The 16,405-nt window shown below is 35.2% G+C and overlaps 1 protein-coding gene across 1 annotated transcript in view; it reads left to right on the top strand.

Moving 5' to 3' along the window:
- AMMECR1 (AMMECR nuclear protein 1) overlaps nt 1–16,405 on the top strand; it is a 116,867-nt gene that overhangs the window by 82,685 nt on the left and 17,777 nt on the right. The window contains exon 3 of the mRNA XM_081115374.1: nt 9,021–9,135. Coding sequence (XP_080971500.1) covers nt 9,021–9,135 — 115 coding nt within the window. The remainder of the gene's footprint in view (nt 1–9,020; nt 9,136–16,405) is intronic.

Here is a 16,405-nt window from a genome sequence, read left to right as displayed (position 1 = left end):
GTACTTTGGTAACGCTATTATGACTTCCAGCAGATTAAATTTCAAATTGTGGAAAGGCTTCAGAATAAAGGAAGGCTTAGTATCCCACTAATAGGGCTTATTAAATTTAGATAAAACAGATGTTTTCCAATGGCAGCAGCTCTGAATCACCAAGATCAAAATGGAGAAAGAAGAGAACAAAAACTAGCTAATACTTTCACTAAAGAAGTACTGTTTAATCTCAGATTCAGAAACTGCTCACACTTATACCTAAAGCATTCAGTTAAACCCCAGGAAAAGAGGCTTTAATTGGGAGAAAATTCCTTAAATCTGATTAAATGTGTATACATTATGTTGATTTACTAACATTCTAGAAACAGTACTGTGAAAAGAGCCAGGCAACCCAGCGTTCATACCTGTTTATATGACCGTTGTCAAGTTGTTTAATCTCATTGAACTCAGTCAACCTCAATGTCTTCAAAATGTGATTGTTTTGAAGACTCAACAAGAGAATACATGTAGAGCACCTGACTCACAGTAGGTGCTCAACCGGTATTGGCTCTTATATTTAGAGCTGCTTTTGCTCATAGTGGCATGTCTCCTAGGATTTAGAAGCTGTAGATTAGCAGTCTCCAAAGAGGGGTATAACCAGATGATCCATTGTGGGGTGAGAAGAAAATATTAGACATTCTATTTGTGATCTTTTAATCTAAAATATAAAAAAGTACTTGTACTCCACTAATAGTTAATGTATGGATTGGCCCTGGTGCTATCATTTGGTCTATAACAGAGAGACATTGTCACATAGTCCTGAGGAAAGCATAAGATCCCTTATTTGATGGGAGTAGATAGTGGCACAATCCTTTCATTTACTTTCAGAAAATTGCAGAAAAGTATTTCAGTTTACATGCGCATGGTTAAATAGATTCATAGTTCTTAGTATTATCTTCAACCTGTGGTTTCTTTGCAGGAATCTTCTTAAGCCACTTGTACATTACTCGTAGCTAGCTAAAGCTAGATAAACGAGCCCAAGCAGGATACACAAGTGGCTTAAGAAAATTCCTGCAAAGGAACAATGGATTGATGATAATAGTACTAATCCAAGCACAAGGCAAGGATGAGAAAATGATGGAGCTAGCTGACACTTCGAGTTACCTCGTAACCTGGTTGGCCAAGTTGCAAAGTAAAAATGAAAGTAATCTAATCAGACCTCAAAAGATGTCAGCCCCCAAATACGAGAAATTATCAAGAACATTTGAAATATGTATTTTTACCTGCTGTCTTTAAGAAAAAGCTTATTCTAAGTATATATTCTGCTTTGGTTATATTAACTAGTTTATAAGTAAATATACAAGTTGGGAATATGTGCTCAAACTTTTTCTTGCTAAGAATGCTCAGTAAAAACAGTTTGGAGACCACTGGTTTAGATAAGCAAAGCACAGAACCTCTCAGCTCTTATTCTTTGCTGCTTATAGAGTTTTGTTTTGCTAAATATTGTGCTGTTTAGCATAACCAGTAGGATATAGAATAATGTATCTAAATCCATTGAAGACAAATTGAACATAATTCATGGAACTATATTTCTGGGTAAATATTTCTTGTATGGAAGTAAAAGACCAATCCTTGCGCTAGAGATTTTTAAAAATCTAGTTCAGGAAAACCAAGAAAGAATAACAAAGCAACATATGAATGCAAAATTGTGGAACTTCTTGATAAAGAGGCATCTTAATTGATGTAGTAGATATGTTACTAGAAAAAATGTATTCATTTCATTTCTGTAAAATTTTCCTACAACTCTGGATCACTTGGTAACTAGTAAACCAGCAGCAATGAGTGTAAAACAGATCCTTCCAGAAAAGAAGTTAATCTTGTCTGACCACTCCTTCTCAGCATTCCTATCGAATGTAAATTTAATAAGTCTTTTTTTATGTATCCATGTATTATTTTGTAATATACTATTTTTATATGCTCCATGACTCTTCACGTAATAAAAGGCATAGAACAGGTGCCTAATAAATATTTTGAAAATTAAAGAAAATGAAATGAAGGCTTCTCAGAAAAACAAACATACAAACAAAACCAGAACCTGGGAAGGTAGCCATTATCCCCTGGGATGGCCACATTTAATTCCTAGAGAAGACAGTTTGTTTAGATCCTCCCATCTCAAGTTTGAAGGGTTAAAGATTATAGTCCTGGGGCTCCCTTCCTTCCACCAGAGCCATGATATGGTGGCTGCCCTGTGAGCATCAACTTTATAAATATGCTGATGATCAAAGTTATTTTCTAACCACTGCTTATTAAGCACCTAGTGTATGCAAGACACTTATACAGGCGCTGATATTTTATTTATTTGTTATAGTAACTCTGAGAGGTAGGCACTATGTTATTCCCATGTTATAGATGAGGTAATGGAAGCTGGCATAGGTTAAGAGACTTATGCAGATGTCACACAGCTGGTATGCAATAAAGCCAGGATCCAAATGCAGGTATGTCTGACTCAGAATGCAAACTCTTGACTATTCTACTGTGCTATGTTCTTTAAGACTGTGAAATAGTGTTCATGTATTAATGAGGACTTCAATTTTGCATTTTTAGGAGCTACAGTTACTTCCCTGGCAGTAAGTCACAGGGAACTGTTGTCATACTTTGGAGACATGCTTTTAATGGCCCTGGGGAAATGATACTTGGTTAGGGTTGTAGAGGTTTCTAAATTGTAAGAGAAAAGTCAATAAAATTTACGTTCAACTTTACTTGAGAGGTAGTTCAGTTTTATAGTGTCCTAACTCAGATAACACAAGAATGAAATCCCTAGAAACTTTGAAAGTCTATGTCAGATTACTTTTGTGTTACATTCTCTTGAAAGTAGAGACAATCTCACATTTTCAAGTTTCCCAAGATTAAAATTGTCAGTGGTCATACCGTAATCTGTTTTCCAGACACACAGATTTTTTTTTTGTCAAGACCATTGAGAGCACTGTTCTAATACTGGATAGTAATGAATGACCCAAAGTCATATTGAATCTTAAAGATGAACCTGAGTCATGAAGAAACAATTAAATGATGTTCATTATACTTAGGTAGAATATATTTTAAAAGATTTTCATCAGAAAAATGATGTAAACAAAACACTCTTTCTAGACATCTATTTCTAGAACCAGGATAAAGTCAATCCAGAAACTCTGAAAGGAGAGCGCTATGTGGACATTATACGGAGGGAAATGAGGAGTACCTTCCATACACACTAAACATTTAGCCGTCTGTTTTTCTATGTCTCTCCCCCTCACACCCCCTCCCCCCCAGTTTTAGTTCTGCTCCACCGAATCAAATTCACAACTTGTTCCCCTAATTTCGAGGTGAGGAACTTGTGGCTAGGAGGCAGATTCTTGACAATATTGCTCTGGTCATCACAGCATGCAGCCTAGAGAGTATTTCTCCCTCCTGGTGGGCACCTGTGGCTATCCCAGAGAATAGAGGCTTTTAAGAATTCTAGATTAGAGCAATTCAGGAACTTTAAGTCAATCAGTAGGTGATAACACTCTAAAGCCTAAGTAAATCCTATAGAATAGGAGCTACATAATATTTATGGAAACCTACAGGATGAATCGCACGAAGTCTCCCTTTCCCTGTTACCATTCCACGCCTCCTTGCTTGCTTTCTCTCTTTGTCCCTTTTGTGTGTATTTATTTACTTTCTCTACCTCCCACTTCTTTTCCTGCTTCTTGTTTTCTCTTCCTCTCCAACTTTATTTCTTTCTATATATTTTCTTTTTCTCCTTTCTACTTTCTCTTAATTTTTTCTTCCATTCTCCATTAATCACCCATCATATCACATTAATATATATAATTATATATTATATATATTTAAATTAATAACTGTTAATGTTCATTGAACAGTAAACGGGTTGTATTATTCTAAAGGGAAAAATATCTCCCTATTAAATAACATTTTACATATGGCTTAAAGATGGGAAATTTCCTTTTGTGTCACAGCCCTCACCAAAATAAGGTTCCTTTGCCCTTTCCTTAACCATAATCGTGTCTTTTGTCACTCCTCTCTACCCTTAGGTTTGATGAATAGTCACTTTTTTATGTTTTGTTTTATGCCTGTTATTTTCTTTAATAGTGGGGAAGCGAAAATTGCTACTTAATATGAAAGAAAGTTTATGGATAATTCTAGTACTCTAAAGTTTCTGGAGTTCACACATGCCACATGTGCACTCTGTTCCAGTAGCTCTGATGAGGAATGGCAGAATATCTAAATGATTGAAACCCCTCATGAAAAACTGTGTGTTTTTTCAGACTAATGTATGCTTGATTTGCTTTTCTTCACCTATCCAAACAGGGATTTTTAATTTTGATTTTAATTACTTCCTTGTCCTGAAAAATGATTGCCTGTAATATGGAGCCTTTCTCAGTTTGGTAACTTTCCACTGGGTAACTGATTAAGGTCCTTAGTGTTTTAGAAATCGAAGGAATGAATGAATGAGTGAGGGAATGGCTAGCTAGCTAGATTCATTTAAATCTTTTCTGTTGTATGCTATATTGTTTATGATGAGCCTTGTAATATCTAAGGTTTTGTCTCTTTTCAGCTGTGTTTTTTTCTCTCACAGTTTCTAGGCACTGTCACAAACACTTTGATTCTTTCATAGCCAAACTCTTAATTCCTTTTTTAAAAATGTTCGTTTTCATTAAAGTGCTATTTAACATTAGATATTAACTTTGACAGATGTTAAGACTGCTTCTCAATTAGGAGAAATATATTCTTGGGAAGGTGCCAATTTGAATTGAATATATTTGAATTTGGTATGCGAATTAAATTGTTGTTTAAACCTACCCATCCATCATATGGGTGATGAAGCAGCCAGCTGGTTTTCTATATAAGCGGTTTTTATTTTTTTCCATAGCAATATTCAAACATTAGAAATTGGCTTCCTATTGTAGCAAAGAGAACTTTGTATGAATTTACTACAGGATTTCATTATTTGTCAGTTCCTTAGACTGCCTAGAATTTAAATTGGCAGACTCTACTTTGGTATAAAATGCTTTCCATGGACAGCATTAATATTTTAAAATACTTTTTTTGCTCCTGCATATTTCTAGTAGACAGGAAGTCTGGCTCTATTTACCCTTTGGCTACTAATGAATGCTATTAAATTGTTATTTATCTTTTTTAGGCAGAGGCATTGCAGGTATGAGATCAAAATTGCCAAATAAGGCAAGCATTTAATTTTAATATTTTAAAAAATTTATAATCTATTCAAAGGTGGAAACTAAAGTATAGATACTAGAATAGAAAGAATTTTAGACTTCAGTCAAAAGTTGTATCCCCACCTGTGTCACTAACTAGCTAGGTCACCTTGAATAATCCACTATCCAACTCTGGACTGCATGGCCTCTCTAAAGGCTCACCCTCCACACTGCATGTTCTATATACAAGAGAGCGGGGCTGAGGGAAACTGAATCTTGTTTATTAGCTATCCACATCAGCCTAGCAGCTCTGAGGTCAGTTTCCACCTGCATTTTTCATCTTTTTCATAATCCTTTAAATCCTTGCTAGGCTTTCATTGCTAGTTTCTTTCCCTAGGAATTTGCATTTAGAGATGTTGAGGGCTTCCTACCTTTTGGAATTTTCCTATGCCCATGAGTTTAATGAAGTTACTTAGAGTTGATGAAAAATATAAGAATTAAAAGTCTTGTTCTGGTGTCTCTATAAAGGCAGAGTGTTTCCATCATGACTAATGTACCTTCACTATTTCAGAGTTTTGAATTGAATACTTTTGAGTCTTGGTATGGCGAGGCATGATTGTCAGTTTCTCTTATTAGCCATGTTGCATTCTCCCATCTACTCCTTGTTCTGAACATTCTTTTTTTTTTAAGTCCAGAATGATTGAGCAACCAGGAAATATTGCTGGCCCGATTCTCAGTTAGATTTTAGAAAATGTCCTTAATTTGAAATAGTTTTAATTGCACTGAACTATCATTTACCTTTTGTTGGTTTGATACAAAATAAAGTCAACAAAATGTTAACTTGCCTTAGAGTGTTGAGAAATTAACTGTATGGCATGTGTATTTTAATGGAAAGCTAGAGCTAGATACAAAAAAAACCCTCTTCATTAAAGGAGGCCTAGCACTATAATTAAAAAGGCAGACCATAACTAGTATTGGCGAGGATGTGGGGACATTGAAAAGAATCCTTATACATGGCTGGTAGGAACATACAGTGGTACAGCCACTGTGGGAAACAGTTTGGTAGCTCCTGAAAAAGTTAAACATGAAATTACCATATGACCTAGCAATTCCACTCCTATGTATCTGCCCAAGAGAAATGAAAACATATGTCCACACAAAAAGTAAAAAATGGTTATTCATAGCAGCATTATTCATAACAGCCCCCAAGTGGAAACAAGCCAAATTTCCATCAGCAGATAAGTGGATAACAAAATGTGATTTATACAGATAATTGAATATTATTAGGCAGTAAAAAGGATGAAGTACTGATATGTGTTACAACATGAGTGAAACTGCAAAAACATTATGCTGTGTGAAAAAATTCAGATGAACAAAGGCCACATATTGTATGATTCTGCTCATATGAAATGTCTAGAATAGAGAAATCCATAAAAACAGAAAGTAGATTAATGGGTTCTGACAGCTGGGGGGGAGAGGAGAATGTGGAATGACTGCTAATTGGTATGGGCTTTCTTTTGGGTGTAATGAAAATGTTTTAAAATTGGATAATGGTGACAATTGTACAACTCTGTGAATATACTAGAAACCATTGAATTGTGTACATTAAAGGGGTGAATTTTATGATATGTGAATTATATCTCAATAAAGCTGTTATATATTAAAATATTAGTGGCTATATTACTATAATTACTTGAAATTATGAAAGTGTATTTCAGTTGCATTTTTGCCAGGGACTGGGAGTAAGGGGGAATGGGGAGTTAGTATTTAATGGCCATCATGTTTCTGTTGGGCAAGATGAAAAAAATTCTTGGGATGGACAGTGGTGAGTGTTGCTCAACAGTGTGAATGTTCTTAATCTCACAGAACTGTACACTTAAATATGATTAATAATGTAAATGTTATGTTCTATATTTTACCACAATAAAAAAGCAATAACCCTAAAATATACATTTTATATCATTCTAATGTGCAAGCCTTTTTTTAAGCAGGAAAATTGAAAGTGTGATTTGCCTTTTGGTCTTTTTGCATGGGATTCTTCTAGTTTGTTTTAGAGCTTCTTTCCAGTGTGTGTATATGCTTTAGTGAGGAAAAGGTCGAATTTATACAGACATACCAGTATGTCTTTATCTTGGCTTTGAATGAGAACTTTAAAATACTTTTTAAAACTTTATTTGCCAATTGGAAAATAAAAGAAGCCAGACCATAGGAAATTTATGTTGTTAAATTATAAAATAGTGAAATGCCATACTAAGAGTATGGATTCTCATAGATTTCTTGCTTTTCTTGGTTAATCTTGACTCCTTGACTGGGAAAAAAAAACATACTTATTTTATATAGGGCACCTCTAATCTTTCTATGAGCATTTCCTTCTCTATAGAAGGATAGAATGACCACCAAAATGTATTTGAAAATACAAACATTGGTATGTATTTGTACAATACAGTGGGTGAGTTTCAGAATGTGAAGGAAGGGATTGAAAAATGGAAAAAAATATCCAGCAACAAGGAAGTCACTTAAAAAGGAATTAAATTATTTCTAAAGGCCACAGGACTTTGTTATGACCCAAACAGTTTGTACACTCTAAATTTGTAACCTATAAGAATTTATCTATGAAAACATGCTTAAGACTAGCTGCTATATAAGACGTTTGAGGATCAATGGCTCCAACGGAAGCAGTACCATTTAATATAGTATGCAGTCAGTGGTATGTTTGTTTGTCTTGACCAGGAAGTGGTTTCTTTTAAAAGTACAAGGAACTCACAGCACCTGGTGTGTGTGTGTGTGTGTGTGTGTGTGTGTGTGTGTGTGTGTGTGAGTGTGTCTATGTGCCTGTATTTTCTGTCTTTTCTGTTATTACAGGAAGAATTATGATCTTCCCACATTTTTGTCCTTTATAGTGGTTGTTCTCTAGAGTTTGGCATTGTGGTATACTACCTTTGATTGCAGGACCCAATCAGAGTTGATGTACTCAGAAATCCATTGATGTGATTAATGGTCTCCTAATCATACTTTTATTTCCTAGATTAGACTTATTTCCTGTAGTTTCATAATTTTTGAGTCATATATTGAATTGTTCTTTATAGGGGGCCTGAAATCCTTGTGAGTAGTTTTAGTCTGAAATTTGCATGATTCTTTTCATTTTCTTTTGCTTGAAGAAAATGAAATTTTGATCATTTTTTTGAACTCTGAATGCTATAACTGGCCAACCTAGTATGAACTTTTTTTATAACATGAAATGCATATATTTTTTTTCCACCAGCACTAGATCCAGAAGTCTCCCCACAAGTTTCCACTAGTCTGGTTTTTATTCTCAAAAGTAAAATAAAACATTCTCAGATTCTACAAGTAACAAGAAAGTGCACCAGGAAATGACAGTACAGGAAATGTGACTGAGCATTCACTCTTCTTAAAAAATATATTTTAGATTGATTTCAGAGAGAAAGGGAGAGGGGAAAAAGGGATAGAAACATCAATGATGAGAGAGAAACACTGATCAGCTGCCTCCTGCACTGCCCCACACTTGGGATCAAGCCTGCAACCTGGGCATGTACCCTGACTGGGAATTGAACCATGATCTACTGGTTCACAGGTTGATGTTCAACCACTGAGCCACTCCAGCTGGGTGAGCATTCACTCTTTACAATTGAATTGGTCACAGGATTGGCTAGTAAACACAATCTATTGAATGAAAAAAATGACAACTAAAATCTTTGGGGCCTTTAAATGTATTTGAAGATTATGGGCACCTTAAGGATTTTTTTATCTCTTACCTTTTTCAAATGATGATATGCACTTGAAATTAGGAACATTCATATTTAGCGATTGCTTTAATATTTGCTTTGTTTTCAACAGTGCCCTTAAAGATAGCCGATTTCCCCCAATGACAAGGGATGAACTGCCACGGCTCTTCTGCTCAGTGTCTCTGCTCACTAACTTTGAAGATGTTTGTGATTATTTGGACTGGGAGGTAAGACTATAGAAAAATTTTAAAGAGAAATGAAGGTAACTTGTGAGTGATTTTTTAAAATTAGGCCCAGAAAATAACTCTTTCAGCCTATTCTTTATTATTGGGAAGTTAGAGAGTAACATGGATAAATAGACCTCAGAGCTGATCAATGAGGAATTTTTTTAAGGCAAAGTACTATGTGTTGTTTTAATACAAAATTGAATTTGCTCTTCAATTTTATCCTATTATTTCACCAGATAACTTCATAAAAGCTGTTAATAAATAGTAGGAAAGACTGATTAGAATTTATTCCTCCTCTTACAACCTGGTACACTTTGATATAACTGCCACCAAGTAGTTAATTGGTCAGAGGATACATCGAAGAATCAAGGAGCAAAAGAGTTAGGATAACACACTACTTGGGGGAAATGTACCAGCTTGTGGATAATGACAGGGTGTTAATTAATTAGTTAAATTATGCCAATTCATTCTTGGCCACCTTAATTTATGCACTTAAACACACAAATAATATTAAGGTTATAATATCTCTGTGCATTGCCATTATCGGAGTAGTCTCTATTGATCTTATTTTTATTCTTTAATATGTGGGGTTGGAGTTCTTAAGGAAGTTCAAAGGTTGTCACCATGATTTGCTTTGGTGGTTGGGAAGAGATAGTTAAGTGTCTGTCTATGAAATTTTATACACAGACATGCTCATATTATTGAATGCCTACTGTGTTTAGAGCACTGGGCTATATGTAAAAAAGTACTAAAATTTGGTCCACACTATAAAGCATCTTCTAGTCTAATAGGAGAGAAAAGAAATATACACAAAGCACAAAGAAATAAGTGAATAAAAATAAGAATAAACAATCTATAAAAATAAAACATTGGGAATTTGGTGATACACATAGCATTCTCTTACACACACACATAAATGATATGATTGTATTATTATGATATAGCATGTTTTAATTCTACTGCCTTTTTAGAATGCCTATCCCCCATATAACTGAGATATTTTGCCTTGTGGACAGATCACTGTCTTGATAGTTAATTGGATTTGAGTTTTATTTTTTGCTTTGCCCTGATTCCTAGTGAGACTTTGGACAACTTCCTTCACTGCCATTCAGTTTTTCCACAAACAAAATAAGACATTTATAAAGTTCATAAATCTTCATTTGAGTAAACTTCTATGATATAAATTATTGCTGTTATGTCACAGCTATTTTAAAAATTCTGCAGAGAGTAGGGTGAAAGAGTTCCTTCTGGGTTTTGCTGTAGCTTTTATGAGCAATATCAGAATATGAAAGCATCTTAAGTTTTTTTGTAAAGGAAAAAATAAAAGTAATTGATAGTATTGATCCTCGCAAAGTTGGAATGTATAAAGCCTTTTATGTAATTAAACATTCATAATTGATTGTTCACTATAAATTTATAGTTCCTATTTGAAACTTTCTTAAAGAGAAGTCTACCAATATTATAGAAATATTCTACAGTACTTTACTTTTTTTAAATCCTATTCTGATTTTTTAATGGATTTTTAGAGAGAAAGGGGGAGAGAGAGAAATATTGATGTGAGAGAAACATTGATTGGTTGCTTCCTATATGCACCCTGACCAGGGATAGAATCCACAACCTAGGTACGTGCCCTGACATGGAATTGAACCCACAACCTTTTGTTGTACAGGGACAATGCTCCAGCCAACTAATCCACCTGGCCAGGGCTCTGCATTGCTTTATTTTTAATAAACCCAAATCATATCCCTTAATTACAGTTTGGGTGGTTCGTGTACTGTTTTAAGGCTACTCCTTCTCTAACAAATTTTTCTTTCTGCTTTCTGAATTTCAAGGTGCTATGTTGTGGTGAGGGTGGGAATAATAACGGGGAAAGCCTGATATCTAGGGGATGACTGAGCTATAAAACACTTTTACCCTTAATTGCAGCCACCGAGTTGGAAGTATAGTAGTTCAGGTGTGTGTGTGTGTGCACGTGCACGGGCGTGCATGTGTGTGCATGTGCATGAATGTATATTGCATAAATGTGTGTGCATGTGTTTGTGGGGAAGGAACAATGGGAGAATCCAACAGTTGTTAAATAGGTATGGGTGAACACAGAGTCCACCATCATCTTCTTTAGCCCACTTTAAGCATTGTCTACAGCTAAAATTATCCTTGATATTATTGGGTTTTTATGTTCATGAGATGTTATCAGCTTTACTTTGGGAGGGTGAGAGTTTAAGCACTTAAAATTGGTATGGTATACTCTTTCAGGCTGTATTTATCCTCTCTGGTCACTATCTGCCAGTTAAGATTCTATATATTGCTTCTACTTAGTGTTATAAAGACTTAAGTATTGGTGTCTATTTAGTGATGCTTTCCTGTTAAAGTATCAACAAAATATACAAACATATATTTAGTACTTTAGATATGTAAGCATTTGAAAGTGAATTAGGTACTGCTAGAATGGCTTTGCTAAAAGGAAAAGTATGTACTTTTCGGTTCTTAAAGTGTTTTAGCATAAGAGAAATTTGTTCCCAAAGAGTAAGGGTGAAAATTACTGTGATTTGGAGTTAAAAAAAACAAAAAACCAAAAACAACTGTACCATGGTCAGTGATTGGTAATGGAATGGTATTATTTTGGGATGATATTATAAGGGTTATCATTAATAATTCTAAAAAAGCATTGCTACTTTATACACAGAATGGTCGAGTTGAATTAAAGGTATTTTTTAACAAAGTATATGTCAATAAAATTCTACTCCTAGGTATATACCCAAAAGAAATGAACACAGAATCTTGGAACAAAAACTTGTACTTGAATGTTCATAGCAGCAGTATTCACAAAAGCCAAAAGGTGGAAACAACCCAATCTTTATCAACAGATTAAGGGATAAACAAAATGTGGTATATCAATACAATTTAATATTATTCAGCCATAAAAAGAAATGAGGTACTGATACATGCTACAGTGTGAGTGAACCTTGAAAACATTATGCTAAGTGAAGGAAGCCAGACACAAAAGGCCACATACTGTATTATTATATTTTTATGAAATATCCAGAATGGGAAAATCCATAGAGATCAATTACATATTAGTGGTTACCAGGAGATGAGGGAAGGGGTGAATGGGAAATGCTGCTTAATGGATACAGGGTTTCCATTTGGGGTGATGACAAAGTTCTGGAACTGGATAGTTGTGATGGTTGTACAATGTTGTGTATATACTTGATGCCACTGAATTGTATACTTTAAAATTATTAAAACTGAAATTTTATTTTATATGTAGTTTACCACAATAAAAAGGCAGGTATGCAAATGCATAGACATTTAAAGCCATATTCCATAATACTATAGTAATTTTAATTTATTGAAGAAAACATAAAATAAAAAAATAGAAAAAATGCAAGCCATTCATAATTACACCATTCTGAGATTTCCACTCTTAACATTTTGGAATATTTCTTTTTTTAAATATATTTTATTGAATTTTTTTATAGAGAGGAAGGGAGAGGGATAGAGAGTTAGAAACATCGATTTGAGAGAAACATCGATCAGCTGCCTCCTGCACATCTCCTACTGGGGATGTGCCCGCAACTGAGGTACATGCCCTTGACCAGAATGGAACCCGGGACCCTTCAGTCCACAGGCCGACAGACGCTCTATCCCCTGAGCCAAACCGGTTAGGACTGGAATATTTCTTTCAATTATTTTTCCGTGTCTTTGTATCTATAAATCTGCATATTTGTTTATGTAACTGAGATTATATTGAATATACAATCTATTAAAAAGAGAATTATGAGGAAGTCTTTGTTTATGGTTTATCTTTGTATATAAGTTAGTTATTTATATAGCAAATTTCCTTTATGAGGAAATTGTCTACATTATGAAAGTACACATTTCATTTTGAGAAATTTCACACTGTCAAATAGCTACAACTTTTCTTCTAAGAATGAAATATTGTGTTCATCGTAAGTATCTAATTTTAACCTGAAATGCAAAGTGCTATATATGAGTATGCCAAAGGGAGAAACAGGAGACAATTACAGAATTTTGATAGAGAATTTTAAGTCAAAGATCAGTAATGAGTATGTTTCACATAAGCAGAAGCCTCTAACATGGGGCTTTTCTGGTGGAAGTACAGTTTGAAAGTTGACCTCCTCTGGTGAATTGTAATTCACCAGAATTCCTGATTAAAGGGAGGAAAATGCCCAGATCAAAGCAGAGCGAGGGCAAAGTCTAAAAGTCCCAAAGCATAGTGGTAGGTAACTTCGATAAGACAGACATCCCTGTGGTCATAAAGATGAGGGATGTGACCAGTGGTAATAGCCACCTAATTTTCAAATGATCAGCAAACAAGTGAACTGCCACAGGGTTGGCTGTCTGTTATCTTACTCTCTTCTTCATGCAAGGTTTTAAAACCAGCCTATTTTGGAACTCTCTTTTGGTAATATGTCTCTAATATCACAATGGCACTTAGTAGGAAAGTAGGGCTTATATCAGACATTGCTTTAGAGGCTAGAATGCTTGTATTTGATAATATATGATAAATGGTTTTACAAGTGGATGTAATTAATTTCAAGTCAATGTTGAATTGGCAGAATGATCAGTAATGCCTCCATATGTTATATTTCTTCAAAATAGTAATTAACGCATTTAAAATGAGTGTTTACAGGTAGTTTCTCAAGGAGCCTGGGTAGTCATTAGACAACAGCAAAACTATCCACAAAAGGATTTAAAGACAAATTGGAATAGTGGCCCCACCCTTCTGAGAATGGCTGATTATTGATAGCATCATGATCTCTTTAATTGCCCTGGTAGATATGAGAAGGATGAAAAGTGAATGATTTGGAGGAAAAAAAAACATTAACCGATAAATTGAAATGTCTACCTGTGAGGCTAAAATGGTTGTCAAATGAGGAAAATTGCTCCCCTAGGGAGAAATCTGAAGTGATATGCCTTGTGTTTGAACATAAAAATTTATTAGCATTGTTCTGTGTTCTTCAATTGACAGCTTTTCTTAATTCTGAATGACAAGATGATTGACAGAAACAAAGAAAAGCTCATGAAGCATGCTGGAGTCCTCTAACATGATATGTAGCCTAGAACTTGTATAGTTACACTCTTTGGGAGCCATGTTTCTTAATTTTAAAGATCCAGAAGGATATAAAGCCAATGATACCACAGTAGTTGGAGTTTAACTTGAGGGGTGATTCTAGGTGTGTTATCTTGTAACTGTTCATTTTCAAGATGATATAAGTGAATAAGCTTTTTGTTTGTATAGCAAGTATCCTACCAGTGGTCTTCTGGGAGCTCCTATAGCAATTTGCTGACAGAAGATAAAGTATTTTCTAAACTATAGTGAGCCATCTTTTATTTCAGTGTTTAGAAACATGATCATTTTGAAGGCATGAGAAATGGTTTATATATTCTGAAGTAGACCAATAGATTATATTTCAATAGATTAATAAAATTTTTAAAAACCATGGGGCACTTTCTGATGTCATATATATATATATATATATATATATATATATATATATATATATATATATATATATCACTTGGGCAAAACATTGTGGTCCTAAAACAGACCATTCCTTTTTAACACTCAACACTTACATGGCATCAACCCATGCTGGGTGGGGCTGACCAGCATGATTCTTGTGTGATGTCAAATCTGTCCCTGAATTTTAGAGCTAGGACCCAATCCCCTAGTCTTGCTCTGCCCCTAAAGGACCAAAGCATCTGTTGTTGTACGTGAGCTTGTTGGAGTCCTGGTACTGAGAGAGCTGCACTTCACTTTAAAAACAACATCAAAACACACCTCTTGAGCGATCACAGCTCCATTTCTGACGTATTTACTTGCAGCTAATAATAGCATGCTTTTTGTAACAACCTTCATGAGAGTAAACAGATGAAATGAATAAATTGGCTGCCATTATTATCTCTCATACATTTTAGAAGTGCATGTTCAGCTTTTCATCCTCTTTCCCTTAAAGATTTACATTTTCTAGCTCCTCTTAATGTACCACTGAAAACAAAGTTCCCATTCACATACAGATGGTTAGCATGACTCACTAAGTCATTAAGTGAAATGACTTCTAATTGTATATGTTCTGTCCACCCCCTTACTTATTTTCTCCAACTATGATATACACCATGTTTTGCTTCTCTTCTAACTTAAGATTCCTGCCTTTAAAATATACTTATCTATTTCCTAGATATATGCAGCCTATATCTATATGAAGCCTGTATATATATATGTGTGTGTATATATATATATATATATATATATATATATATATAATGTCTAGATAGATATAGATGCATGAAGCCTATATCTATATGAAGCTTATAGAGATGTCTATATATATATATATATACATATATATGAAGCCTATATACACACACACACGTATACACCTATATATATAGATCTATGTACATACACATACATATAGATCTATATATAGGTTATAACTATATGTATATATAGGTTATATATAGTTTATATACACATCTAGATATATAGGCTTCATATATACATATGCATCTATAATAATAAAAGCATAATATGCTAATTAGACAGGGCAGCCAAATGACCTTCCAGATGTCCTTCTGGACATCCTTCCGGAAGACCTTCTGGATGAAGTTGGGGCTGCAAGGGCCGAGCCCCTTGCATGAATTTCGTGCATCAGGCCTCTAGTGTGTGTGTATATGTGTGTGTGTGTGTGTGTGTGTGTGTGTATCTAATCTAATAATAGACAAACATGGTAATTGACCATGCCTCCGCTATGCTTCCCATTGGCTAATCAGCAGGATATGCAAATTAACCCAACCAAGATGGCGGCCGGCAGTCACACAGCTGAAGCGAGCAGGAGGCTTGCTTGCTCCAGTGATGGAGGAAGCCAAGCTTCCTCCCTGCTGTGGCTGGGCTCTGAGCTCCACTCTATAAGCAACAAAGTTGCAATTATAGAAGCTAAACAAACCCAAGATACCTGCTTTCAGCAGGCTGTGGCCTTGGAGCTGGAGTGGCAACAAAGTTTCAATTATAGAAGGTAAATAAACCCCAGAATAAAAAGAAAAAAGAAAAAAAGGAGAGGCTGGGAGTTTCAGTCGCCGGCTTGGCCAGCCTGAAAACAGCCATCAGCCCCTCATCCAGACTGGCCAGGCACCCCAGTGGGGACCCCCACCCTAAAGGGGGTGCGGGCAGCCTGAAAATAGCCTTTAGCCCCTCATCCAGACTGGCCAGGCACTCCAGTGGGGACCCCCACCCTGAAGGGGGTTC

Source organism: Myotis nattereri (assembly GCF_964212035.1).
Source record: "Myotis nattereri genome assembly, chromosome: X".
Lineage (NCBI taxonomy): Eukaryota > Metazoa > Chordata > Mammalia > Chiroptera > Vespertilionidae > Myotis > Myotis nattereri.
This window is presented reverse-complemented; position numbering and strand designations above follow the sequence as displayed.